Source organism: Podarcis erhardii (genome assembly GCF_964252035.2).
Source record: "Podarcis erhardii genome assembly, chromosome: 3".
In the NCBI taxonomy this organism is placed as follows: Eukaryota; Metazoa; Chordata; class Lepidosauria; order Squamata; family Lacertidae; genus Podarcis; species Podarcis erhardii.
The window spans coordinates 123,282,379-123,307,980 of NC_138507.1; the positions used below are offsets into that span (position 1 = coordinate 123,282,379).

Genomic DNA, 25,602 nt, shown 5'->3' on the forward strand with positions numbered 1-25,602 from the left:
TGTAAGGAAACTGAAGGAACGTTCTTTCACCTCTGGTGGACTTGCCCCAGGGTTAAGGCCTTCTGGGAAATGATATATAACGAGCTGAAAAAGGTATTTAAGTATACCTTCCCTAAGAAACCAGAGGCCTTCCTTTTGGGCATTGTTGGCCAGAGGGTGTTAAAGAATGATCGAACATTTTTCATGTATGCGACAACAGCAGCAAGGATACTTGTCGCTAAATATTGGAAAACTCAAGATTTGCCCACGCTGGAAGAATGGCAGATGCAACTGATGGACTACATCGAGCTAGCAGAAATGACTGGCAGAATCCGAGACCTGGGAGAGGAAGCAGTGGAAGAGGACTGGAAGAAATTCAAGGACTATCTACAAAAACACTGTAAATTATATGAGTGCTAAGAAGGATGAGGGATTTGAAAATAACAGGGCACCATAAAATTTGGTGAAAAGACTGTGAAAATGAGTGAATTTTATGAGAAAAATAAATTTTGAATAAATATTATGGTAAGACTAGATATTTAAGACCTAGATAAAAATATTCAAAGTTAGGGACAAAATATTGGAAAAGTGTACAATAAGAATGGAAATAAGGTGATAAAATTGCTGGTTAAAGTTTTATAAATTTGGAAAGTAGGAGCGAGAGACGTGAGGAAGTCCAAAAACGAAGAAAAGTTGGTTATTATACGATGCTAAATTTTATGTTTGTTTTTCTTTTTCTGTTTGCTTTTTGCTATGCTGTTTTTCTTCTCTATTGCTATAAAAAAAAAAAACTCTTAATAAAAAATTCTTTAAAAAATATATATATTAGACTTCAGTTATCCCCAGGGTAAAAAAAGGGGGGGGCGCACATTATCCACCTGGCCCGGGGCCTCTGCCTGGCTCTGCAAGGTCCTGCTCCCAGGCACCAGAATTTGTCCAAGGCGCAAAGCCAGCTAAGGAAGGGGAAGGATGGATCTATGGGGCGAGAGACCTCTAGGGGGCGGCGAAAGAGACCAGCTGCAGCGGATCTTCCTCCGCGGGACTTTCGCTTTCCCTTTCCGCGGTGCGCGCAGCTGCCGGGAGCCGTGCGCGCTCAAGGCCGTGGAGAGGGGCGAGGGCTTCCACCCAGGCCAGGGGGTCCCAGCACCCCAAATCCCGGATTGAGAGCCGCGCCCCGGGGGTCCCAGCCGGGGAGAAGCCGGCTTCCAATTCCCCCTGCAGCGCGTTCCGCAGGTTAACTCCTCGGACCTTGGTCAGCCAGAGGAGAGATCCAGCCCGGAGGGCGCGGCTCTTTCCGGAGATCGGGGCCCTGGGCGCTGCGGAGCAGACAGGGTCGGGGATCGACTGAGTGCCGGATCCAACCCCACCGAGTTATGTCCGGGAGGTGGGAAGACCAGAGCAAGGCAGAGAAGCTCCGCCGAGAGGCATCCCATAGCCAGGTGAGATGGAGGGAGGCGAGGGATGGGCGAGGCACTCTGCACATGCTCGGCAGCGGCGGCTTCAGGTCAGGGGAGACGCCTCTCCTCCCGTGCAGAGAGCCCCACCCAATGCAGAAATTTGGGGAAGGCAAAGCTTCCTTTGCTGCTGACGGGACCGGGGGCGGGGGCGCGTTCCTGAACCAGAGCAAAGTTCGTAAAGGGGGGTACTTCACCCACCTTGCAGGGCTGTCTTGGACATAAAATGGGGAGAACCATTTCGGCCCCAGCATCACACGTCTTAATGGGGACGCGGGTGGCGCTGTGGGTTAAACCACAGAGCCTAGGACTTGCCAATCAGAAGGTTGGCGGTTCGAATCTCTGTGACGGGGTGAGCTCCCATTGTTTGGATGGAAATAGGAAAAACCTCGCCATTGTCCCTGTGCTCACAAATCCTGCCTTAAGAGCACATTTGAGTATGTGGGACATGGGTGGCGCTGTGGGTTAAACCACAGAGCCTAGGACTTGCCGATCAGAAGGTCAGGGGTTTGAATCCCCACAACCAGGTGAGCTCCCGTTGCTCGGTCCCTGCTCCTGCCAACCTAGCAGTTTGAAAGCACGTCAAAGTGTAAGTAGATAAATAGGTACCGCTCTGGCGGGAAGGTAAACGGCGTTTCCGTGCGCTGCTCTGGTTCACCAGAAGCGGCTTGGTCATGCTGGCCACATGACCTGGAAGCTGTACGCCGGCTCCCTCGGCCAATAAAGTGAGATGAGCGCCGCAACCCCAGAGTCGGCCACGACTGGACCTAATGGTCAGGGGTCCGTTTACCTTTACCTATCACACACCTTAAAATCCAGGCCAAAATGGGATGGTTACAGAAGATACATTCAGAAATACAATAATAGTTTTGACTCCGTGCTAGCATTCGAGTGATAAAAGAACTAAAGTAGGCGGACAACAAGTAAGGATTTATTATGTCTTCAGAATGCATTGGAAAATTTGTATAGAAAGGTTTATTGTTTTGCGCACATTCGATTGTAAGATAAAATATATGCAAAGGGACTTGACAGGAAGTCAAAGTTAAAGAAAAGATTTTGGAAGATGAAAGGGGGGGAAAATATTTACTTTTATTATTATCATTTTGGGTGTGGGTGTGTGGGTGTCTGCACATATGTGTGTTTTTGTATGGGATGTTTGGGAGGAAATAAGACAGTAAATAACAAACGAAATATTGATGTATGTAATTTTTATTTCTTAATTATATTTAGTGGTAGTATGGTTGTATTGTTTTTTGTAACATAAAACCATTCAATAAAAATGATTTTAAAAAATAAAATAAAACCTAGGCCAAAATCTGGGGGGGGGGGGTGCCAGGAATCATAGTTTTGCAAGCTCCCTCCCAGCGTCTCACGCTATAACTCCCATCAGCCTTGGACAGCATGGCCAGTACTCATGGGCGACAAAGTTCAGCAATACCTGTTTGTGCTGTTTTTAAGGGGCACCCTCTGTGTTCGCAGCGCTGGGAGCAAGGTCAGGCAGAGAGCAGAGGTGGTTCACCGTCAAAGCGAACATTGAGTCGGGCAGAAAAAGGCTCTCTGGACTCAGAGCCACAGGCAAGTAACAGAGGCATCTTATTAAGCTACTGATGGGAAGTTCATTGATTCTTTTTCAAAATTGTGCTTTTATATCATTGCAATTTGCTGTGAGGGATGCGGGTGGCGCTGTGGATAAAACCTCAGTGCCTAGGACCTGCCGATCGTATGGTCGGTGGTTCGAATCCCCGCGGCGGGGTGAGCTCCCGTTTTCGGTCCCAGCTCCTGCCCACCTAGCAGCTCGAAAGCACAATTAAGTGCAAGTAGATAAATAGGTACCGCTTTATAGCAGGAAGGTAAATGGCGTTCCGTGATCTGCGCTGGTGCTGGCTCGCCAGAGCAGCTTCGTCACGCTGGCCACGTGACCCGGAAGTGTCTCCGGACAGCGCTGGCCCCCGGCCTCTTAAGTGAGATGGGCGCACAACCCTAGAGTCGGACACGACTGGCCCATACGGGCAGGGGTACCTTTACCTTTAATTTGCTGTGGGACCTCGTGCTGAGGGGCAGGTGAGAAACCAATAAGATAGCAATGGTGATTATATTAATCATCAAAGATGGAGGGGTGGTTACTGGCATCAGTCCCTGTCTCAAGAGACAATGGAGTGTGCCTCCAGGGGTGAAGACAAAGCACTGTGTTCGCAGCGCCGAAGTGACCACCCTGGGGTGCAAGCCTCCATCAAGGTCCTGGGCTTCCCAGGTGGCAAGACTTCTTGGGGTTCTTGGCCTCGCTGAGTGTTGCGTTCCGAAGGCAAAGGAAGGATTGGACCCTGCTTAATAAAATACACACAAGGTTTGGCCAGCAAGACTCTGGGAGGAAGTGCCAATAATAATCTGCCGCACCCTGGCCCAGGTCCCTTTTATTAACAAAAGAACTCTTAACAGAGCACTTGTAAGAACCAGTCAGATTTCCTCTGAGCATTTCAAAAAAATCACCATGTGGGGACAAAGTTAAAACTACAAAGAGCTAATTTGAGCATGCATACATTTTGGGTGGCGCTGTGGGTTAAACCACAGAGCCTAAGACTTGCCGATTAGAAGGACGGCGGTTCGAATCCCTGCGACGGGGTGAGCTCCCGTTGCTCGGTCCCTGCTCCTGCCAACCTTACAGTTCGAAAGCACGTCAAAGTACAAGTAGATAAATAGGTACCGCTCCGGCGGGAAGGTAAACGGCGTTTCCGTGCGCTGCTCTGGTGTCATGCTGGCCACATGACCCGGAAGCTGTACACCGGCTCCCTCGGCCAGTAAAGCGAGATGAGCGCCACAAACCCAGAGTCGGCCACGACTGAACCTAACAGTCAGGGGTCCCTTTACCTTTACATTTTGGGTAAATAAAACAGGAATCAAGGAGGAATGCATTTAGCAAACCCCAGAGGTCATAAGCAGACAGGAAGCAGGAAAGGAAGGACAGGCAAGGAAAGATAGTATTTACCATCTCCTTGTGAACTCTCTTCCTGGCCCTTATTGTTTAGGCATTTAGTCATGTCCGACTCTTCCAATTCCACTGAGAGCCAGTGTAGTGTACGCGTCTCCGCTCCTCCACCTGCAGCTGCTGGGTGACCTTGGGCCAGTCCCACTTCTCCGAAGTCTCTCAGCCCCACTCACCTCACAGAGTGTTTGATGTGGGGGAGGAAGGGAAAGGAGAATGTGAGCCGCTTTGAGACTCCTGAAGGGGAGTGATAAAGTGGGATATCAGATCCAAACTCCTCTTCTTCTTCTCCCCACCTTGAAAACCTGCACACACCCCTTTTCCACCAGTCCCCAAAAAAGTACAGGGATGGAGCCTGCCTAGTGTCAATTGGCAGGGAGATCCAATCAAGTGGCCATTAACCTGCCAGACAGGAGATAAACAAGGCGCTCAGATTTCTGTTGTAGACCGCCTTTTCTGTGATGTAGGTATGATGTTTCTGGGGGTGGTCTTGAACTCCAGGGTGGGCAATTTAAAATGTCTATATAAGGGCGGGCACACCTTGGTTCTGGGTCCTCCTCCTCCTCCTGCGTGTGAAGGGGGCACCCTGTTGCAACAGTTAATAAAGATTAGGCTTACGAGCTGCTTTGCTTCTCCATATTCTCTGGTTGGCCTCTGCTATTTTCCCCGACCGATGGAGAACCTGCAAAGGACTCTATAAGGGCTCTTGTGTCCCCCATAAGAGAATAAGGTCAGATTTCCGTTTATTACAACAGACACTGTGGGAACAGGATGCTGTGCTATATGGGGCCCCTTTGGCTGCAGGGTTCATGTATGAGCAAGTTGAGACTCCGGCCTTGCAGGGGGTTGGACTAGATGACCACTGGGTTCCCTTCGATTCTCTTCTAAGGCAGCATTCCCAGTGCATGGCTATTGTCTCCTTAGTAAGGCTGGTCTTGCTTGCTTTATGTTCGTTCTGCTTTTAAGAGTCGTCTTCTTGTGCCTACAGCCTTCAAAATCGAACAGCCGCTATTATTCACTAATGGGAGGAACCTCAAGCCAGACGAAAACCAACCCTCCACAGTCAGAGATGCAGGCAAGTCCTAAAATCAACGCCAGGAAACCCCGGGGCTGGTTTTAACTTCCAGGCACCCCCTCAATGGGGGTCTTTGAGCTGCTTCGCTGTCATGGATGCTTAAGTTGAGATTCCTGCCTTTTAGGGGGTTGGACTAGATGACCCGAGGGTCCCATCCAATGCTACGATTCTATTATTCCTCATGTCACTTGCCTCCTTGGAATCGCAGGATTGCAAAGTTGGAAGGGACCTCAAAGGGGCATCTAGACCAACCCCACTGCAATGCAGGAATCTTATCATCATCATCATTTTTTCTTTGTACACCGCCTTTCCAGAGTTAAAACAATGGTCAAGGTTGCTTGCAATATGAAAAGATTTATGTAATTACAAACATTGCAAAGTAGTCATAAAAACAAACAAAACACATTAAAAACTACATAGCCAATCTGAACAATTTCCACCAAAAAATAAAGATACAAAAAGTTAATATCAGTAAAAACAGCAAAAACTCCCCACTAAATGTGAGAAGCTTTGCTGCTATTACTGGTCATTATTGCTATTATTGCTCTGCTGTTGCATGTGGGGGAAACGGAGTCCAGGGCAGGAAGGCAGCTCTGTCTGGTATGCAGGATGAGACCCTCCCTGCCCACAGACTGTCTTGCCAGAGTGGTGCATGCTCTGGTTATCTCCTGCTTGGACTACTGCAATGCGCTCTACGTGGGGCTACCTTTGAAGTTGACCTGGAAACTACAACTAATCCAGAACTCAGCAGCTAGACTGGTGACTTGGAGCGGCTGCTGGGACCACATGACACCGGTCCTGAAAGACCTACATTGGCTCCCAGTACATTTCTGAGCACAATTCAAAGTGTTGGTGCTGACCTTTAAAGCCCTAAACGGCCTCAGTCCTGTATACCTGAAGGAGCGTCTCCACCCCCATCGTTCTGCCCGGACACTGGGGTCCAGCTCCGAGGGCCTTCTGGCAGTTCCCTCATTGCGAGAAGCCAAGTTACAGGGAACCAGGCAGAGGGCCTTCTCGGTAGTGGCGCCCGCTGTGGAACACCCTCCCACAGATGTCAAAGAGAACAACAACTACCAAACCTTTAGAAGACATCTGAAGGCAGCCCTGTTTAGGGAAGCTTTTAACATTTGATGCGTTATTGTATGTTAATATTTTGTTAAAAGCCGCCCAGAGTGGCTGGGGAAGTCCAGCCAGATGGGCAGGGTATAAATAACAAATTATTATTATTATTATTATTATTATTATTATTATTATTATTATTAATATTATTATTATTATTGCCCGACGCAATAGTATAGTACAACCTGGCGCCCTCCCGGCGTCTCACGCTATAACTCCCATCAGCCTTGGACAGCATGGCCACTGCTCATGGGTGATGAAGTTCAGCGATGCCTGTTTGTGCTGTTTTTGAGGGGCACCCTCTGTGTTCGCAGCGCCGGGAGCAAGGTCAGGCAGAGAGCAGAGGTGGTTCACCGTCAAAGCGAACATCGAGTCGGGCAGAAAAAGGCTCTCTGGACTCAGAGCCGCAGGCAAGTAACAGACTCATCTTCTTAAGCTACTGATGGGAAGTTTCAATATTGTGCTTTTATATCATTGCAATTTGCTGTGGGACCTCCTGCTGAGGGGCAGGTGAGAAACCACTAAAATAGCAATGGTGATTATATTAATCATCAAAGATGGAGGGGTTGTTGCTTGCATCGTCTCCGTCTCAAGAGACAATGGAGTGGGCCTCCGTGGGTGAAGAAAAAGCACTGTGTTTGCAGCACCAAAGTGACCACCCTGGGGTGAAGCCTCCATCAAGGTCCTGGGCTTCCCAGGTGGCAAGACTTATTGCGGTTCTTGGCCTAGCTGAGGGGTTTCAAAGGAAAGCACAGCAAGACACTTGACACCTGTTTGGTTTCAGGAGTGCCGGAAGGAGGCATACAGCGTGCCAGCCAACCATCTTAGGAGGCTCCCACAGCCCCAGGGGGTTGAGAGTAATAAGATCTGGAGCTCAGCAAACAGGGATGAGACTCTTAAAAGCAGCATGAACCTGTTTGGGCTCACCTGTCCGGAGTTTTGGTTTGGGGTGCCATCAGTATGTTGATGACACCCAACTCTATTTGTTGATGGACGGCCATCCTGACTCGGCCCCAGACACACTGATCAGATGTCTGGAAGCTGTGACTGGATGGTTACATGGGAGCCAGTTGAAGTTAAATTTCTTTGAAGACAGAGGTCCTCTGGCTGGGACGGGACGATATGGGATGGGGGGGGGGCAACTCCCATCTCTTGCAGGGGCACAATTAGTGCCAGCACCGTCCGTTAAGAGTTTGGGTGTAATCTTCGACACCTCCCTTTCCATGGAGGCGCAAATTGCAGTTATAACAAAGGTGGCATTTTTTCATCTCCGCCAAGCTAAGCAGTTGGCTCCTTAACCTCTCTCGCCCTGACCTAGCCACTGTGATCCACGCAACGGTCACCTCCAGACTGGATTATTGTAACTCGCTCTACGTGGGGCTGCCCTTGAGACTGACCCAGAAACTCCAGCGGGTGCAGAATGCCGCGGCAAGACTCCTTATGGGGTCTTCGCTGCGAGATCACATTCACCCAGTCCTATACCAGCTGCACAGGCTCCCGGTGGAGTACAGGATCAGGTTTAAGGTGCTGGTTTTAACCTTTAAAGCCCTATACGGCCTAGGACCCTCGTACCTACGGGACCGCCTCTCCTGGTATGCCCCACAGAGGAACTTATGGTCTGCAAATAAAAACATCTTGGAGCTCCCGGGCCACAGGGAGGTTAGGCTGGCCTCAACCAGAGCCAGGGCTTTTTTGGCCATTGCCCCGAACCGGTGGAACGTTCTGTCCCAAGAGACTAGGGCCCTGCGGGACTTGACATCTTTCTGCAGGGCCAGCAAGACAGAGCTGTTCCACCAGGCCTTTGGCCAAGGCACAGCCTGACCCTCTCTCTCCTGTAATCCTCACAGAACTCTAGCCCAATGGTTGCCATTAATTTGATTTTGAACTGATTTTAGAACAAATTGATTTTAGAATGCTGTGTCACTTTTATTGTTGTTAGCCACTCTGAGCCCGGCTTCCGCTAGGGAGAGCGAGATATAAATAAAAAAAAGTGTTGTTGTTGTTGTTGTTGTTGTTATCATCTCTGTTCACAGGACCAGGTTCAAGACACAGCAGAGAGTGGAAGTTGCTCCACGGCAAACAGAGCATCGAGTCAGACAGAGGCGGGCTCTCTGGAGTCACAGCTGCAGGCAAGTAACTGAGAGACATCATAGACTTATAGTGTTGGAAGGGACCCCCGAGGGGCATCTAGTCCAACCCTCTGCGGTACAGGAATAATAGCCCAATGACATTCAAAACAGGAAAAGTTAACTGCATCTTTTTCTTCTTTTTCAAAACTCAATTAAAATGATTTTGTTTAATTAATTGGTCATAAACAATAAATAAAACACCAGAAAGTACAATACGATACAATAATCTTTATTGTCATTGTCCCATACAGAACAACGAAATTGAAAAAATCTACATCAGACATTCAGAAACCAACAAGCCTGCTATCCTAGCTATCCTAACCTGGTTATCCCCCTAAAAACTCTGATACCCCATTCTTAAAATACAATATACTCCTGTAGAGACTCCTTATACTTCGTTTAAAACCAGAATTGCATTTGGGTAGAAACCGTTTCTCAGGCAGCTAGTCCTAGTCTTTATAACCCTGTACCAAGGTGGGAAGAGCACACCCAATTATTCTCTCTGCAGTTTTTACAACCCTGGATGGCATTGTTTTTTCCCTGGCCGTGCAGCTCCCAAACCACACACAGAGACCATAGGTTAATACACTCTCCACACTACAATGGTAAAATGCCATCAATGTTATTCTAAAGCAGCAATGCTGCAGCAAGCAAAGGCTCTAGCAGCTCAGTCAGCTGCTTGTGGCTGCAAAGCCAAACTGGATGTTTGTGACTGTTGCCATGGAAACAAAGGGGCAGTCCATTCTCCTTATTGAGCACAGGATATGAGCTCAGTGTGTGTCATATGACCTGTACAGGATGTACATGGGTGGAGTTTGGAGTTTCTCTCTGTTTGTTGAAGAGAGCAGACATCTTTGACTGTATGACTGCTAAAGACAGGAATAAAAGCAATGTAGATACATTTCTGTCTGAGTCTGATTCCCCTCCCTGGGGATATGCTGGAGAGCAGGGAGGAGGAGAAGCAGTTGGTGTGTTTTTCTCACAGCCTGAGGAAAATCGCCGGAACGGACCTCGTGTGTTTTTCCTGCCGGGAGTCGCCGGAGGGAGGTCAAAGGAATTCAGCCGGTGCCTCGACAGATAGGCACATACCTCTGACCGAGCCTGAATTCTAACAATCAACAGGTCCTTTGAGAGATTATTTTTCCGGAGGATTCTCAGAAAATATAACCTCTGCTGTGCTCTCTTCATCAGGTCTTTGCTGTTTTCTCCCCAGGTTAGGTCGTCTCTCAACTCCATTCCCAGAAATCGAAACACTGAGACCTGTTCCACGCACTTCCCCTCAGTCATGAGTGGCTGAATATTCAGTTTACATTTCCTAAAGTCCACAATAATCTCTTTTGTTTTCTTTAAGTTAAGGAGTAAGTTGTTTTTCCTGTACCACTCCCCCAACTGCTCAACTTCCTTCCTATAGGCCGCCTCCCCCTCTCCAGCTGTGATTAAACCAACCACCGTTGTATCATCTGCAAAGTACACAACCAAATTAATAATAATAAAGATACAAAAATAATACAACACCCAAGAGAAGCCCCCAAACAGCCCAAGAGTTCAGCAACCTCAGCTTAGTGCAGTTGGAGTCAGTCCCACCTCCAAGACTCCTCTTACAAGGCCTGTTATGTAGCACAAGGAGTTTCCCACAAGTCTCTGGGCTCGCCCCACTTCACTGCTTAGATTGCCTTGACAGCCTGGGACCTTCCCTCTTTTGCAGACTTTGAGGGGTTCCTTGCACCCCTTGGCTTCCCAATTCCTCCAGGCCCAGGAGGTGGTTGTCCGAATCGCTGCCCAGCTGTTGGCCGACAATCAGCCCCCGAGAAGCAGCCTGCCAGCCGCAAAGCCCAACCTGCTGGAAGCCAACCAGCGGCTCCGTCGTCAGCTGAGCGAGCAAGAGGAGCTCGTTTTCCAGCTAAAGGAGAGAAATCGGCAGCTTCAGAGCATCCAGGAAGAGCAAACGGCCCGCAGGCTGGAAGAGAACCGGCAGCTGCAGGAGCAGAAAGAGGAAGTGTCCCGTCTACTGAAGGAGAAGCAACAAGTCCAGGAGAAGTTGGAGGACCAGGAAAAACTGGTGTCCGAGCTACTGGGAAAGAATGGGGAGCTTCAGCAGGAGCTGGAGGAGAAGGACATTCGAGTGTCACACCTGGTGCATGAGAACGACTGGCTCCGTCAAGAGAATGTGAGACTCCAGAGGAGCCCCGGATCCCAGAGATGGACTTCTTCCTCCTGGCCCAGTTCAGCTCCCCCACTCACAGGTAAGCACAGCCCAAATGCAGCCATTTTGAGTGTGAGTGCCTGGAAGCGGTTGGAGGATGGATGGCAGCAAACAGATTGAGGTTGAATCCTGAGAAGACAGAGGTACAGTCATACCTTGGGTTGAAGTAGCTTTGGGATGAATATTTTCGGGTTGTGCTCTGTGGCAATCCATAAGTAACGGAGTGCGTTACTTCCGGGTTTTGCCGCTCACGCATGCACAGACGCTCAAAATGATGTCACGCACATGTGTGGAAGTGGCGAATCACGACCCGCACAGATGCAGGTTGTGTTTGCTTCAGGATGTGAATGGGGCTCCGGAACGGATCCCGTTCGCATCCAGAGGTACCACTGTACTGTTTTGGGGGGACAGGGGGTGGGCAGGTGTGGGGGACTCCCTGGTCCTGAATGTGGTCACTGTGTCCCTGAAGGACCAGGTGCACAACCTGGGAGTCATTTTGGACTCACAGCTGTCCATGGAGGTGCAGGTCAATTCTGTGTCCAGGGCAGCTGTTTATCAGCTCCATCTGGTGCACAGGATGAGACCCTCCCTGCCTGTAGACTGTCTTGCCAGAGTGGTGCATGCTCTGGTTATCTCTCGCTTGGACTACTGCAATGCGCTCTACGTGGGGCTACCTTTGAAGGTGACCCGGAAACTACAACTAATCCAGAATGCAGCAGCTAGACTGGTGACTGGGAGCAGCTGCCAGGACCACATAGCACCAGTCCTGAAAGACCTACACTGGCTCCCAGTACGTTTCCGGGCACATTTCAAAGCATTGGTGCTGACCTTTAAAGCCCTAAACGGCCTCGGTCCAGTCTACCTGAAGGAGCATCTCCACCCCCATCGTTCTGCCCGGACACTGAGGTCCAGTGCCGAGGGCCTTCTGACAGTTCCCTCCCTGTGAGAAGTGAGGTTACAGGGAACCAGGCAGAGGGCCTTCTCAGTAGTGGCCCAGTGGAACGTCCTCCCATCAGTTGATCAAGGAAATAAACAACTGTTTGACTTTTAGAAGACATATGAAAGCAGCCCTGTTTAGGGAAGTTTTTAATGTTTGATGTTTTCTCATGTTTTTAATATTCTGTTGGGAGCCATTCAAGAGTGGCAGGGGAAACTCAGCCAGATATTATTATTATTATTATTATTATTATTATTATTATTGTGCTGGGAAGATGGTTTGACTACAACTCCCATCGGCTCCCCTCACCTTGTATAGTCATACTTCGGGTTACGCACTCGCCGAAACCCGGAAGTACCAGAACGGGTTACTTACAGGTTTTGGGGGTCGCGCATGCTTTGCGTATGTGCAGAAGTGCCAAATCACAACCCACACATGCGCAAGCATGCTGCTGCGGGTTGCGAACGCTGCGGGTTGCGAACGTGCATCCCGCACGGATCACGTTTGCAACCCGAACGTCCACTGTAAATCAATAAACAAAAATAATAATGTAGCCAAGTAGGGGTGGGATTCCAGCCATGAACTGAAAGGGGTCTCTCTCTCTCTCTCTCTCCCCATTCCCTTCTTCCCTTCCTCCTCTCCCCAGCCTTCCCTGTGCAGGTCTGGACCACTGGGCAGACGGGAGGCTGCGAGAAGGACATTGTCAACGACGTCTCCAAGATCCTGGTGGGCTTCGGCATCTCCCTCCAGCAGGAGGGTTATGAAGAGCAGTCTGACCGCTTCCTCCTCCTCTTCTGCCCTGTCTCCTCGCGCGTGGGCAGCGACACACTCTGTGCCCTGGCGGCGCTGAACAGTGAGTAGCTCTTCCTGGGCAAGCAGGTCTGTGCTCTGCCCCACGCGGACAAACAGCTCGCATTCACGTCGTCCCCCCCTTGCAAGCATCCCAGTAAGGGCATCTGGTTGGCCACTGGGGAAACGGGATGCTAGACCAGGTGAGCATCCTCTGGCCTGATCCAGCCAACAGGCTCATGTCATGGGCTTTAAAAAGGTGCAGTGGTACCTCTGGGTGCGAACGGGACCCGTTCCAGAGGCCCGTTTGCATCCAGAAGCCAACACAACCCGCGTCCGCCAGTCGCAATTTGCTGCTTCTGCGCATGCACGTGACACCATTTTGACCGTCTGCGCATGCACGAGCAGCGAAACCCAGAAGTAATGCTCTCCGCAACCTGAAAAAACGCAACCTGAAGCGGCTATAACCCGAGGTTATGACTGTACAAAATGACTCCAGTCTTTAGAAAGTACTCCATCTTCCTGGTTTCTTAATACAGTCATACCTCAGGTTGAAGTAGCTTCGGAATAAGTATTTCCAGGTAGCGCGCTGTGGCAACCCGGAAGTAACATAGCGCATTACTTCCAGGTTTCGCCACTCGCACATGCGCAGACACTCAAAATGACGTCACGCGCAGAAACGGCAAATCATGACATGCGCAGACGTGGGTTGCGTTCGCTTCTGGAGGCGAACGGGGCTCCGGAACGGATCCCGTTTGCATCCAGAGGTACCACTGTAATAATAATAATAATAATAATAATATGATAATGATAATGATAATATGATAATGATAATGATAATATTTCTGCTCCATTTCCCCCCACCCCAGGAGTACGAAAGGCCGTCCTGGTTGTCCTTCACCACAAGCCGAAGGGCAGCACCCAAGAGATCTTGGACACCCAGCGGCAGGTCCAGCACGAAGCCCTGGTGCGCACGGTGCATGCCTGCTACAGCATCCAGGATGGATTCTACCCCTGCGAGATGAACGAGGCCGCCGTGGCGTCCGTGGCAAAGGCCATCCAGGAGCAGAGGAGGAACTGAGCCACAGATCCGGCGCTCCGAATTCTGTAGGGTGTTTGACCGCGGTGGGCATGCAAAATCGAGTTTTCGGGGAATGAGGGTGCTCACTGCACTGTTTTTTGGACTGGCTAACTAAAGGCTGCCTCCACTTGCGCTGAGCTGTCATGATATGGGTGCAGAGCTCTCGGAAGAAGGTGTCTTGTCAGAGTCAGAGTCTCGGGTCCATCGAACTCTACACTGTCTACACAGGCTGGCAGGGTTCTCTCTCCGCCTTACCTGGAGATGCCATTGGAGAGTTTACCTTGGACCTTCTGCAGGCCAAGCAGGTGTCCTAGCACTGGCTGCCTTCAGCTGGGGAGAACGTCACCTTCAAGTTTCCAAAACCCACCGGCCCACTTCCAGCCGTGATGCTACCTGGAGGGAGCTAAAAGCCAGCCTTTTTGCAGGAACTCTGCATTACAAAATCACGGCTGGAACAGCTCTTGAATCTGGTTGCTCCAGGAAAGAAGTGCAAAGTTTGAAAGTTTGAAATCAGGGGTTTTTTTAGAATTGCAATTGGGGTTCAAGTGCCAACGGTGGTGGTTGAGAAATTTGGGTCACCCGTGTTCCCTGCCAGACATCCAAAATCTGCAGCCCGGTTGCAGATGTCTGACCATGTGCATATGTGCTTTTCACACAAGGAGCACATGCAAACTGTGTGAAGGTTGTCACGGTTGCTAAACGTGCTGCTGCATTGATGATGGAGACTTGAGCACCCTCTCTAGGCTTCTGCTTGTATGTGTTTGCGTGGCTGGATTTGCATTGGTAACGGGGGTCTTTCGGCTTTCTAAGCCTCTGAGAGGAAGGCGTAAAATTAGAGCTACACTTCAGGGGTGGTGTTGGAGACGGAGAAGGCAAATTTGGGTCTGCTCATGAACATGTATCAGCAACTGTTGTGTCCCCAGTGTGAAATATGGAAATAAAGCTAATAAATTGGGCTACCAAGCCACCAACTGCACTTTTGTTCCCTACAAAATCCAGCCTGTGAACAACCCTTTTTATCACAGACCTGAGAGATGGGCCTATGGGTGCTGCAAATTTGTATTGTCAGCGATGCATCCTAAAATAATTTTCAGAACTGCGAGTGACTTTTCAGCCTGAGGAAGAGAAAACTGAGTCCGGGGTTACGGACACGCCATACATTTAAAGCATATTTTCCCTCCGTGGAATCTAGTGGGGGGAAAAGTGCTTTATAGTTACAGCATGTTTGCAGGCAGAGACCGTGAAATCTTATTTAGTGAACCTTGTTGTTTGTCTCTATGCAGTGGTACCTTCCTTCTCAAACACTTTGGTACTCAAACAACTTGGAACCCAAACCCTGCAAACCTGGAAGTAAGTGTTCTGGTTTGCAAAAACTTTTTGGAAGCCGAATGTGCTCCATTTTGAGTGTTACGGATCCGATTTGAGTGCCACACTTCCATTTTGAGTGTTACGCCGAGGTCTGTCTGTTTTTGCTATTTATTTTGCATTTTTGTTTTTGCGGCTCTTATTTTTTTGTGACTGTGTGGAACCCAGTTCAGCTACTGACTGATTGATTGTGTGACTGCAGTACATTGTTTATTGCTTTCATTTCATGGATCAATGGTCTTGTTGGATAGTAAAATCCATGTTCAATGTCTGCTTTAGGGGTTGTTTTTAAAAGTCTGGAATGGATTAATCCGTTTTGCATTTCTTTCTATGGGAAAGCACACCTTGGTTTTGGAACGCTTTGGTTTTGGAACGGAATTTCCGGAACAGATTAAGTTTGAGAACCAAGGTACCACTGTATATTAAAAGTGTGTTAAGGGCTAAGCTACAAAGGCAGGCACATTTTGGAAGGTGGTAATACACATGCACATTAAGTACACAAGCGCCAAGGCCCCAACTTGCATGCCTGCAGTTACTGCTTAATGACTGAAACAGACAGAGGTTCATAGAACTGTAGACTTGGAAGGGACCCTCAGCGGTCATCTATCCCAACCCTCCGCAATGCAAAAATCGCAGCTAATGAACCCCGGCAGTCGGCCACCAGACCTCTGTTTAAAAAGCTCCAGGGAAGGAAAGTCCACTTTCAGAAAGTTGTTCCTAAGGTTTCTCCTCTACAAAACCAAACCAAGAGGAAATACACACAGCACCAATGCTTTCCAGAGCGTTGGGCCTAATATAATCTTTTATTTCGGGTTCGGATCGGCAAAGACCCAGCAGCAAAAACAGGGCAGGCGGTACAGTGTAAACTACTAAGACAGACGGACAGCGCTTGGCGGGCGAAGGTCCTCTGAGGCGCGCTAAGAGAGCATTGGCAGCAGGAACGGCAGAAGGCTATGGCTTCTCTCTCTCTCCCTTGTCGTGGCCTGAGATCCAGGGGGGGCCGGCGGGGTGGGGGGGAGGCAAAGCTACTCCCTGTTGGAAGGGGGGGGGAGAAGGGGGAAAGAGAAAGTTATTTGTTGCGGAAGAACTACCGTATTTTTCGCTCCATAAGATGCACCTTTTTCCTCCTAAACAGTAAGGGGAAACGTCTGTGCGTCTTATAGAACGAATTTGTGGTTGATCGCTGGCTCCCTTTCTGCATAGTTGTCAACTTACAGATTTGAAAATAAGGGACCAGCAGCCTTGAAAATAAGGGATCAGCAGCCAAAATAAGGGATTTTGGCTTAGCTTATATAGAAATCCGGCACTCATGGAACCATGCTGCTTTGGCTACGACTGACTGTGTTTTGCAGGGGGTTGGACTAGATGATCCTAAGGGTCTACAACTCCGACCAAAGAAGAGGGGCAGACAAAACTAATGAACGACGTCCAGATGGCAAAGCTTACAGGCAGAATTAGAAACCAGGAAGAGGACCTCTTTCATAAAGAATGGGGAAAGTTTATAATTTAGTTGAAAAGCTATTGTAAAGAGTTACATACATTGGTAGGATTGACAGGAAACTTGTAGTAAAAATTTGAACTATGGATGGACAAATGATTTATAAAAATAGAGTTATGAAAGGGATGCAGAGGGGGAAATCACTACGTTAAGATGCTGCACTGGTTGGAGGGGATGCTAAGCGGCACGCCGGGGCTGCCGTCGTCCTGGCGTGAGGAGTTCCATCAGCCCTTCCCCGCCCGAGAGGGAGGGAGGGAGGGACAGAGACTCTCGCCCACGCTGCCCACGAGCCTGGCATGAGGCGGTTGTGGCTCCGCCACGGCTGCTGAAGCACCGCCCTTCTGCGTCCCTCCCCATCCCCTCCTCTTCCTCCTCCCTCAGGCCACCTCCTCAGCTGCTGCCGCCTCCGGCTTCCCCTGGCAGCGTGGCGGAAGTGTTGCAAGAGAGGGGCTGACTGCCCGCCCGCCGCCACCCGTCTCCTCACAATGCACCCCTGAGGGGGAAAAGGGAGAGACGGAGACGCGGCAGCTTGTGCTCGCTCTCTTGAGGCGGAGGACCCGGAGCCGGGCGACCATGAAACCCGGGAAATTTAAGGGACATCATCAATAAGGGACAGCAGCGGGACATGGCGCTGGGATAAGGGAGTTTCCCGCCAAATATGGGACGATTGACAGCTATGCGTTTCTGGCCCCGCTCCCTTGCCCAGGCCTCCATGATTGAATGTTCTGCAGATGGAGGCTGTTTGTTTCCCCAGCGACATGGGACTGGCTGATTAGATTATCTGTCTGGAAACTGCAGAAAGGGCTCCCTTTCCTTTCCTAAAAAGCTGCAGAACTGTGAGTTGAACCCCATAAAAACAGGATTTTTTCCCTTTGCAAAATAACTCAACAACTTTGAGCTGATCCTCAAAAAACGGGGCTTTCCCCCTTTCCTCCTCTAAAAACTAGGTGCGTCTTATGGTCGGGTGTGTCTTATGGAGCGAAAAATACGGTGAATAGCCAGATACAGTGGCCAAATACCCCTGGGAAGCTAGGAACCCAGATAGACTGCCCCTGGCCTTGGAAGCTCCATAAGAAGAGCCCATGGAGCCCAGTTCGTTTCTGAGAGGGGGGCACACCGTTTGGAGCCCCCAATTTGAGGCATGGCCTCTTGGGGGAGCCTGCGCCATCTGCCTAGGCTAAAGCTCAAGGGGCTCAGTTCCCCCGCCCCCAAAAAAGTTAAGTAGCCCTATGTCTGGGCTGGACCCCTTCGGACTGGGTGCAGGCAGGAGTGTCACGTGATGGAACGCGCCAGTGAGCGAACTCCAATCCCACACGATACCCCCCCCCCCCGCGGTCCTGAATGGTAGAGCCCAAAGAGCCGCTATGGAACTGCTTTAAACAGTCACGGCTGGCCCCAAAGAACCCTGGGAACTGTAGTTTTCTCAAGGCGTGCAGAGCTACAATTTCCAGAGTTTGCCGTGGAGAAGGAAGGGTGGTTAAGCCATAAATCGCTCTGAGAATTGTAGCTCTGCAGGGGGAATAAGGATCTCGGCGCCCTGAAAACTACAGCTCCCAGAATTTTTTCTGAGAAGCTATTACTGTTTAAAATGGTATCTAGTTAATCTGCTGTTTGGTCTACCGTTATTTTAACTTTTCAAAAGTCTGAAATTTCTGTCAATAATTTTTTAATCTTTTTTTTATAACCACTTTGCGGTCTTTTTCTCATTTTAAATCAAGCAGTTTTTATAAACTAAATGGTGCTTTAAAGATATGGTGTGAATGTGGCCAAAAGAGTGCTTTAGCAATCAATCATTCACAGGGAACTCTGGGAATTGTACCTGTAGGGGGATAAGAATAATGAATCACGAGATGGGAGGGACACCCCAGGGTCATCTAGTCTAACCCCCTGCAAGAAAGGAATCTCAGCTAAAAGCATCCATCCCTGGTGGCCATCCAACCCCTGCTTAAAAAATGGGACCAGATCTACTCCACAATGCACTCTCTCCAGCTATTTCTGGACTACAATTCCCATCATCCCCTGCTAGCTCAGGATGATGGGAGTTGTAGTCCAAAAAAACAAGATGTTTGGGAAACCCTGGTCTACACGGATTGGCAGCCATGGCTGTCTGGGGTTTCAGGCAGAGTCTCTCCCCCAGTCCTACCTGGAAGTGCCACCGCATTTTGAACCCAGAACCTTTCCCCTGCAAAGCTGATGGCTCTAGCCACTGAGCCACACCACCCTCCGGACACACTTACACTTCGTTGGCCTTGAACTGGCGGATGGCCTGCTTGGTCACCAGGTCCATGAATCGGGGGTCTTTCACTTCCAGGTCCCCCGGCACCAACAGGGTCAGCGGCTCAGAGTCAAAGAGCTGGACGGTCACCTGCGTGTCCGAAGGCTGGGCTGGGTCCTCAGGGTCAGAAGTTTTGGTCGCCACCTTGAAGAAGAGGGGGGAAAGCAGATCAATGGCTCTTAGCACATGCAAGCGATTCAGAAGGCAGTTCTTGCTACACACTGGTTTCTCCCAGCTGTGACCGGTGTTGCGTTCTGAAGGCAAAGGAAGGACTGGACTCCAATTAATACAATAGACAAGAGGCTTGACCAGCAAGACCCTGAGAGAAAGTGCCCATCCCACTCCCTGGCCCAGGTCGTTCTTATTAACAAAAGAACTTTTACAAAGCGTTTGTAAGAATCAATCAGATTTAGAATCATAGAATCATAGAATCATAGAGTTGGAAGAGACCACAAGGGCCATCGAGTCCAACCCCCTGCCAAGCAGGAAACACCCTCAGAGCACTCCTGACATATGGTTGTCAAGCCTCTGCTTAAAGACCTCCAAAGAAGGAGACTCCACCACACTCCTTGGCAGCAAATTCCACTGTCAAACAGCTCTTACTGTCAGGAAGTTCTTCCTAATGTTTAGGTGGAATCTTCTTTCTTGTAGTTTGTTTCCGCTGCTCCATGTCCGCTTCTCTGGAGCAGCAGAAAACAACCTTTCTCCCTCCTCTAGGTGACATCCTTTTATATATTTGAACATGGCTATCATATCACCCCTTAACCTCCTCTTCTCCAGGCTAAACATGCCCAGCTCCCTTAGCCGTTCCTCATAAGGCATCGTTTCCAGGCCTTTGACCATTTTGGTTGCCCTCCTCTGGAGATTTCCCCTGAGCATTTCAGAAAATCCCCACGTGGGGACAAAGTCCGATCAGAGAAAGCTTCTTAACTACAAAGAACTATTTCCTATTAACTACAAAGAACTATTTCCTATTTTGAGCATGCATACATGTTTAGGCTAAATAAAACAGGAACCCAGGAGGAATGCATTTAGCAAACCCCGGAGGTCATAAATATGCAGTAAAAAGAAAGACTGCATTTTACCACCTATATGTGAACTCTGTTTCCTGTCCCAAAAATCTACCTAAAGATTAACAAAAGCCACAACTTTTGGGTTGTGGAATGGGTTACTTCCATGTTTCGGCGGTCACACATGTGCAGAAGCGCTAAATCTTGCTTTGCGTATGCACAGAAGCTCTGAATCACAACCCACGTGTGCACAGACACGGGTTGCAAACGCTGTGGGTTGCGTACGTGCATCCTGCACGGATCCTATCCGCAACCCGAGGGTCCACTGTAAATTACAACAACAACAAACAACCACGACTAACAACAACAACAAAAAACAACCATGGCTAAGCAAGGTTTTTGTGTTTGGACATAATGCCAGACCACTGTTAAACCATGATCCGTAAGGCAACAAACCATGGTTTGCTGGTAGAAAACAAACTATGGTCAGTGTGCTTGGCTGCATCCGCACATGCAAACAAACCATAGTTAGGCTGAGCAAAGCATGGCAGAGCATTATGGGCGGACACAGGGGCAAGGAGATACCCACCATGGTGACCTGCAGAAGTTTGTCGCTATTCCGCGTGACGTTGGCCAGGCGGGACACCCAGCCAAACTGCTGGTTGAGCTGGTCCAGGAGACTCGTGGTGTTGAGCATCTCCTCCTGGAAAGCCTTGAGGATTTCGTCGTATCTCCGGGTGAAGCGCTCCGCCAGTCGAAGGGCGTCCTCAAAACGCTCTCTCAGCAGGGTCTGCTCCGGGTCTGTCTGGGAGCAATCTGGAGGCAGGGAAGCAAAGGTCGAGGGAATAATAGAATCATAAAATTGTGGAGCACAGAATCTTTGATCAAAGATCATTCTGGAAAGCGATCGATCCAGAGCAAAACACCCTCATCTTTTCCCCCCATATAATTTTTACTGATATTTTAAAATTACAGTCATTCCTTGGGTTATAGATGCTTTAGATGCGTGTTTTCGGGTTACAGATGCGCCGAAACCCAGGTTACTTCTGGGTTTTGGCACTCGCGCATGCGCAGAATCACGAAATCACACTTTGTACATGCACAGAAACACTGAATCGCAACCCGCGCTTGCGTAGACGCGACGCTGCAGGTTGCAAACGCTGCGGGTTGCGAATGTGCCTCACACACGGATCACGTTCACAACCCGAGCATCCACTGTATAAGAAAAGGAAAAATTTACAGAAAGAATAGGAGAGAGAGAAAATATGCCAGGAAAAGAAGTATTATGCAGCCTCATTATGCATGGAACAGGAGTACAGCAGAATATATTTGAGAATATTCCAAATCTTTGGAAAATAAAAACACCCCGGTAATTACCAATACATTGGCTGGATCAAACAAAAACGTTCATCTTAATTCCCTTGCCGTCTTATCATGTGCACATTGTATGAGCAGAGAGACAATCAGAATAAAATATGATAAAATAAAAGAGCATGGGTTTATTGTGTCTTATTGATTGTATTTTCATGAAACCCATATTTTAGCGGGAACGGCCATTTGTCCACATGCCTCCTTATTTGTAAAGGATATGAAATCAAGCCATACCGCAATAAATGTGTCCTTTTTTACTAGACACCCCCACACCCAGTGAAAGAAATAAGGAATTGTCAATGAAATATTATTTTCAAAAGCAATTGATCCAGTGCAAAATTCAGACTATAAGAAAACTGCTTCATTGACTATGCAAAAGCTTTGACTGTGTCGACCACAGCAAACTATGGCAAGTTCTTAAAGAAATGGGAGTGCCTGATCACCTCATCTGTCTCCTGAGAAATTTCGTATGTGGGACAAGAAGCTACAGTTAGAACTGGATATGGAACAACTGATTGGTTCAAAACTGGGAAAGGAGTATGACAAAGCTGTATATTGTCTCCCTGCTTATTTAACTTATATGCAGAATTTATCATGCGAAAGGCTGGGCTGGATGAATCCCTAGCCAGAATTAAGATTGCCAGAAGAAATATCAACAACCTCAGATATGCAGATGACACAACCTTGATGGCAGAAAGTGAGGAGGAATTAAAGAACCTTTTAATGAGGGTGAAAGAGGAGAGCGCAAAATATGGTCTGAAGCTCAACATCAAAAAAACGAAGATCATGGCCACTGGTCCCATCACCTCCTGGCAAATAGAAGGGGAAGAAATGGAGGCAGTGAGAGATTTTACTTTCTTGGGCTCCATGATCACTGCAGATGGTGACAGCAGTCACAAAATTAAAAGACGCTTGCTTCTTGGGAGAAAAGCGATGACAAACCTAGACAGCATCTTAAAAAGCAGAGACATCACCTTGCCAACAAAGGTCCATATAGTTCAAGCTCTGGTTTTCCCAGTAGTGATGTACGGAAGTGAGAGCTGGACCATAAAGAAGGCCGATCGCCGAAGAATGGATGCTTTTGAATTCTGGTGCTGGAGGAGACTCTTGAGAGTCCCATGGACTGCAAGAAGATCAAACCTCTCCATTCTGAAGGAAATCAGCCCTGAGTGCTCACTGGAAGGACAGATCCTGAAGCTGAGGCTCCAAGACTTTGGCCACCTCATGAGAAGAGAAGACTCCTTGGAAAAGACCCTAATGTTGGGAAAGATTGAGGGCGCAAGGAGAAGGGGACGACAGAGGACGACATGGTGGGACAGTGTTCTCAAAGTGACCAGCATGAGTCTGACCAAACTGCGGGAGGCAGTGGAAGACAGGAGTGCCTGGCGTGCTCTGGTCCATGGGGTCACGAAGACTTGGACACGACTAAACAACAAGAAAACTGAATGAGAGATGGACAATGTTTTCATGAATCAAGAGGCAGCCTTGACCGACTCACCGACGTCCAAGATGGCCTGGCATTTCTCGCACCTCTCCTTCATCCTCAGGCAGCCGGCAGAATTGCGGCGGATCTCGCGGCACACCAGGCGGTCGTCCGCAGGACTGGGGGCCCCTGGCAGAGAAGGAGAGAGACAGTGACTCTTATGGCGGGGGCTTCTAGTCCCTCCCTGATGCACATGAAGCACAAACTGGCATCATCCATTAAAGCCAAGGGGAACTGCAAGTATCATAATATTTTCCTCACCCCATCCTAATGGGAAAAGCTCAGCACCAAGGCAGCTGCTTTGCAAGCAGAAGGTCGCGGGTTTGATCCCCACTGGAGCTGGGCGTATCTCCTGCCTGAAACCGGAAATAACCGCTGCCAGTCTGTGCAGGCAGTATGGAGCTACATGGACCCACCGACCTGACTCATTGCACAATAGCATCACGATACTGGCAGTTTCATTTCCAGTTCCTTTCCTAATTATTCCTAGCATGGTGTTTGCCACACACAGGGTCAACCTCCTCATCAAACCATCCACTCCAACTGCAAGGTCTCGTTCCTGCTTCATCAGTTCAGACCCCATGAGTGCAGGTGTGAAATTAAGATTTTGTCCCCCTCCGACATGCATCAGTTTACATTTGTCAACATCTAATAGCATTTCCTGTTTTGCCACCCATTCACTCCTTTTGCAGCTCTTGGCAACCCCTTTTGGTTCTAACCACCCGGGAATCTAGATAATTTGCAAACGAGTCAAAAAGCACAGGTCCCAATTCTGATCTGGGCTGGGGACTACACTATCTACTTCTCTCCATTATCCCAAACAAAAAGGACTTTGGGGGGGGGGGAGTGCTTTTAAACATTTTTTTCCAATTCATTATGGATCATTTCCCAATACTCTTTTACCCTTTTACAAGTCCACCACATATGAAAGAACATTCCCTCTGCCTCTTTGTATCTCCAGCACCTATCTGATTCAATCTTATACATTTAAGCAAGCCTAGTAAAGGTAAAGGGACCCCTGACCATTAGGTCCAGTCGTGACCGACTCTGGGGTTGCGGTGCTCATCTCGCTTTATTGGCCGAGGGAGCCGGCGTACAGCTTCAGGGTCATGTGTCCAGCATGACTAAGACGCTTCTGGCGAACCAGAGCAGCGCACGGAAACGCCGTTTACCTTCCCGCCAGAGTGCTACCTATTTATCTACTTGCACTTTGATGTGCTTTTGAACTGCTAGGTTGGCAAGAGCAGGGACTGAGCAACGGGAGCTCACCCCGTCACGGGGATTCGAACAGCTGACCTTCTGATCAGCAAGTTTAACCCACAGTGCCGCCCACATTGCCTACTCGGAGTTAAATACCATATGTAAATCATTTTCAAGTAGTTCTCCTTCAAAGAATAACATGCTGTAAACTTCAAATCGCTTCTCCAAAGTTTTTCCTAGAGGTTAAATTAACAATTACACCCAGTACGTTTCTGAGCACAATTCAATGTGTTGGTGCTAATCTTGAAAGCCCTAAACGGCCTCGGCCCAGTATACCTGAAGGAGCGTCTCCACCCCCATCATTCTGCCCTGACACTAGGGTCCAGCGCTGAGGGCCTTCTGCCGGTTCCCTCGCTACGAGAAGCCAAATTACAGGGAACCAGGCAGAGGGCCTTCTCGGTGGTGGCACCCACCCTGTGGAACGCCCTCCCATCAGATGTCAAGGAAATAAGCAACCATCTGACTTTTAGAAGACATCTGAAGGTCTGTTTAACAGACCATTGTATTTTAATTCTTTGGAAGCCGCCCAGGATAGCTGGGGAAACCCAGCCAGGTGGGCGGGGGATAAATAAATTGTTATTGTTATTGTTATTATTATTATTAAAATCTATATTATGTCCTATATAGATTGTCCAGCAGGCAGGCAATTCTGGACAGGTGTCGGAGGCCAGACCTGCTCACCTGCCCGCGATCTCCACTCACCTGTCGGGAACCTGCCCAGGGAAAGCCCCGGCCGTCCCTCTGGCCACTGGCCGTAGGGCCCCTTCTGCACCCCATCCATGAGCTGCTGGGTCATCTGGTGGAGCGACTGGAAGAGCTGGTGGAAGTCCTGGTGGGGTCGGTACTGGCCTGGGAAGGAGGGGAAGGGGGACACATTCCGGGCCAGGCGGGACCCCGGCAGGCGGATGCTGCGGATGGGACCCCAGAACATGTCCCGGAAGCCGCTGAAGGGTGACTGGAAGAAGGGGGCCAGGTGGCCGTAGGCCTGGGTGCTCTCTTGGAAGAGGTCGTCCACACCGCCCTCGACCAGGCTGTAGCGTTCCTCAAGGTCGTCCAGCCGCTGCCCTTGGTCTTCGTCCGCGTCCTTCAGGGAGTCGATGCGCTCCCCGTTGACCCAGATTGTGAAGGGCGAGGAGTGGTTGAGGAAGTCCTCCAGCTGGAGCAGCGAGAGCAGAGAAAAGCCCTGAGCATCCTTTCAGCTTCTACACCTATAAAGCCTTAAACGGCTCAGGACCGCCTCTGAAGGGTGGCAACACGAGAGCAGGGCCTTTTCTGCAGTGGCTCCCTGTCTGTGGAATGCTCTCCACAGGGAAGTTCGCCCGGCACTTTCATTATACACCTTTAAAGGTAAAAAGGGACCCCTGACCATTAGGTCCAGTTGCAAACGACTCTGGGGTTGCGGCGCTCATGTCGCTTTATTGGCCGAGGGAGCCGGCGTACAGCCTCACTCAGTGTGCTAGGAGAGAGAGAAAAAAACTTTTCTCAATCCCCTTTCTCCACACTGTTCATAATTTCATGAACTTCTGGCATAACACCTCGTACTTGCCTTTTCTTTAAATTAAAATGTTAGTGTAGGTTTCTGCACGCAGAAGAA

The 25,602-nt window shown here is 49.3% G+C and overlaps 2 protein-coding genes across 7 annotated transcripts in view; one reads left to right on the forward strand and one right to left on the reverse strand.

Moving 5' to 3' along the window:
- Nucleotides 1–1,043: 1,043 nt before the first annotated feature.
- On the forward strand, nt 1,044–14,702 carry LOC309337876 (uncharacterized protein). 5 transcript variants are annotated; one of them, XM_081854836.1, is made up of 8 exons: nt 1,044–1,418; nt 2,892–3,008; nt 5,402–5,488; nt 6,922–7,017; nt 8,641–8,736; nt 10,442–10,979; nt 12,523–12,729; nt 13,535–14,702. In XM_081854836.1, the coding sequence occupies exons 1-8, from the start codon at nt 1,353–1,355 to the stop codon at nt 13,744–13,746; spliced, it is 1,419 nt and encodes a 472-aa protein (XP_081710962.1). In that variant the 5' UTR covers nt 1,044–1,352; the 3' UTR covers nt 13,747–14,702. The 5 variants fall into 5 exon arrangements, with proteins under 5 accessions (XP_081710962.1, XP_081710963.1, XP_081710965.1 ...); XM_081854837.1 differs by lacking the exon at nt 2,892–3,008 and having other exon boundaries at nt 6,901–7,017; XM_081854839.1 differs by lacking the exons at nt 5,402–5,488; nt 6,922–7,017.
- Nucleotides 14,703–15,895: 1,193 nt separating this feature from the next.
- CLU (clusterin) overlaps nt 15,896–25,602 on the reverse strand; it is a 38,166-nt gene continuing 28,459 nt past the window's right edge. The window contains exons 5-9 of one of the 2 annotated variants that reach the window (XM_081854853.1): nt 24,711–25,164; nt 22,764–22,877; nt 20,484–20,710; nt 18,847–19,028; nt 15,896–16,143 (exon numbers count right to left, since the gene is read on the reverse strand). In XM_081854853.1, the coding sequence (XP_081710979.1) occupies nt 16,137–16,143; nt 18,847–19,028; nt 20,484–20,710; nt 22,764–22,877; nt 24,711–25,164 (984 nt within the window). In that variant the 3' untranslated portion in view covers nt 15,896–16,136. Of the gene's footprint in view, nt 16,144–18,840; nt 19,029–20,483; nt 20,711–22,763; nt 22,878–24,710; nt 25,165–25,602 lie in introns of both variants that reach the window. The other variant, XM_081854854.1, reaches the window with a different exon arrangement.

What these genes read in the sequence shown, in the direction of transcription:
- LOC309337876 (XM_081854836.1), top strand. Translation starts at nt 1,353, where the DNA reads ATGTCCGGGAGGTGGGAAGACCAGAGCAAGGCAGAGAAGCTCCGCCGA. An exon ending in CTCTGGACTCAGAGCCACAG is followed by an intron (nt 3,009 to 5,401) that starts GCAAGTAACAGA and finishes TTGTGCCTACAG; the next exon opens with CCTTCAAAATCGAACAGCCG. An exon ending in CTCTGGACTCAGAGCCGCAG is followed by an intron (nt 7,018 to 8,640) that starts GCAAGTAACAGA and finishes CTCTGTTCACAG; the next exon opens with GACCAGGTTCAAGACACAGC.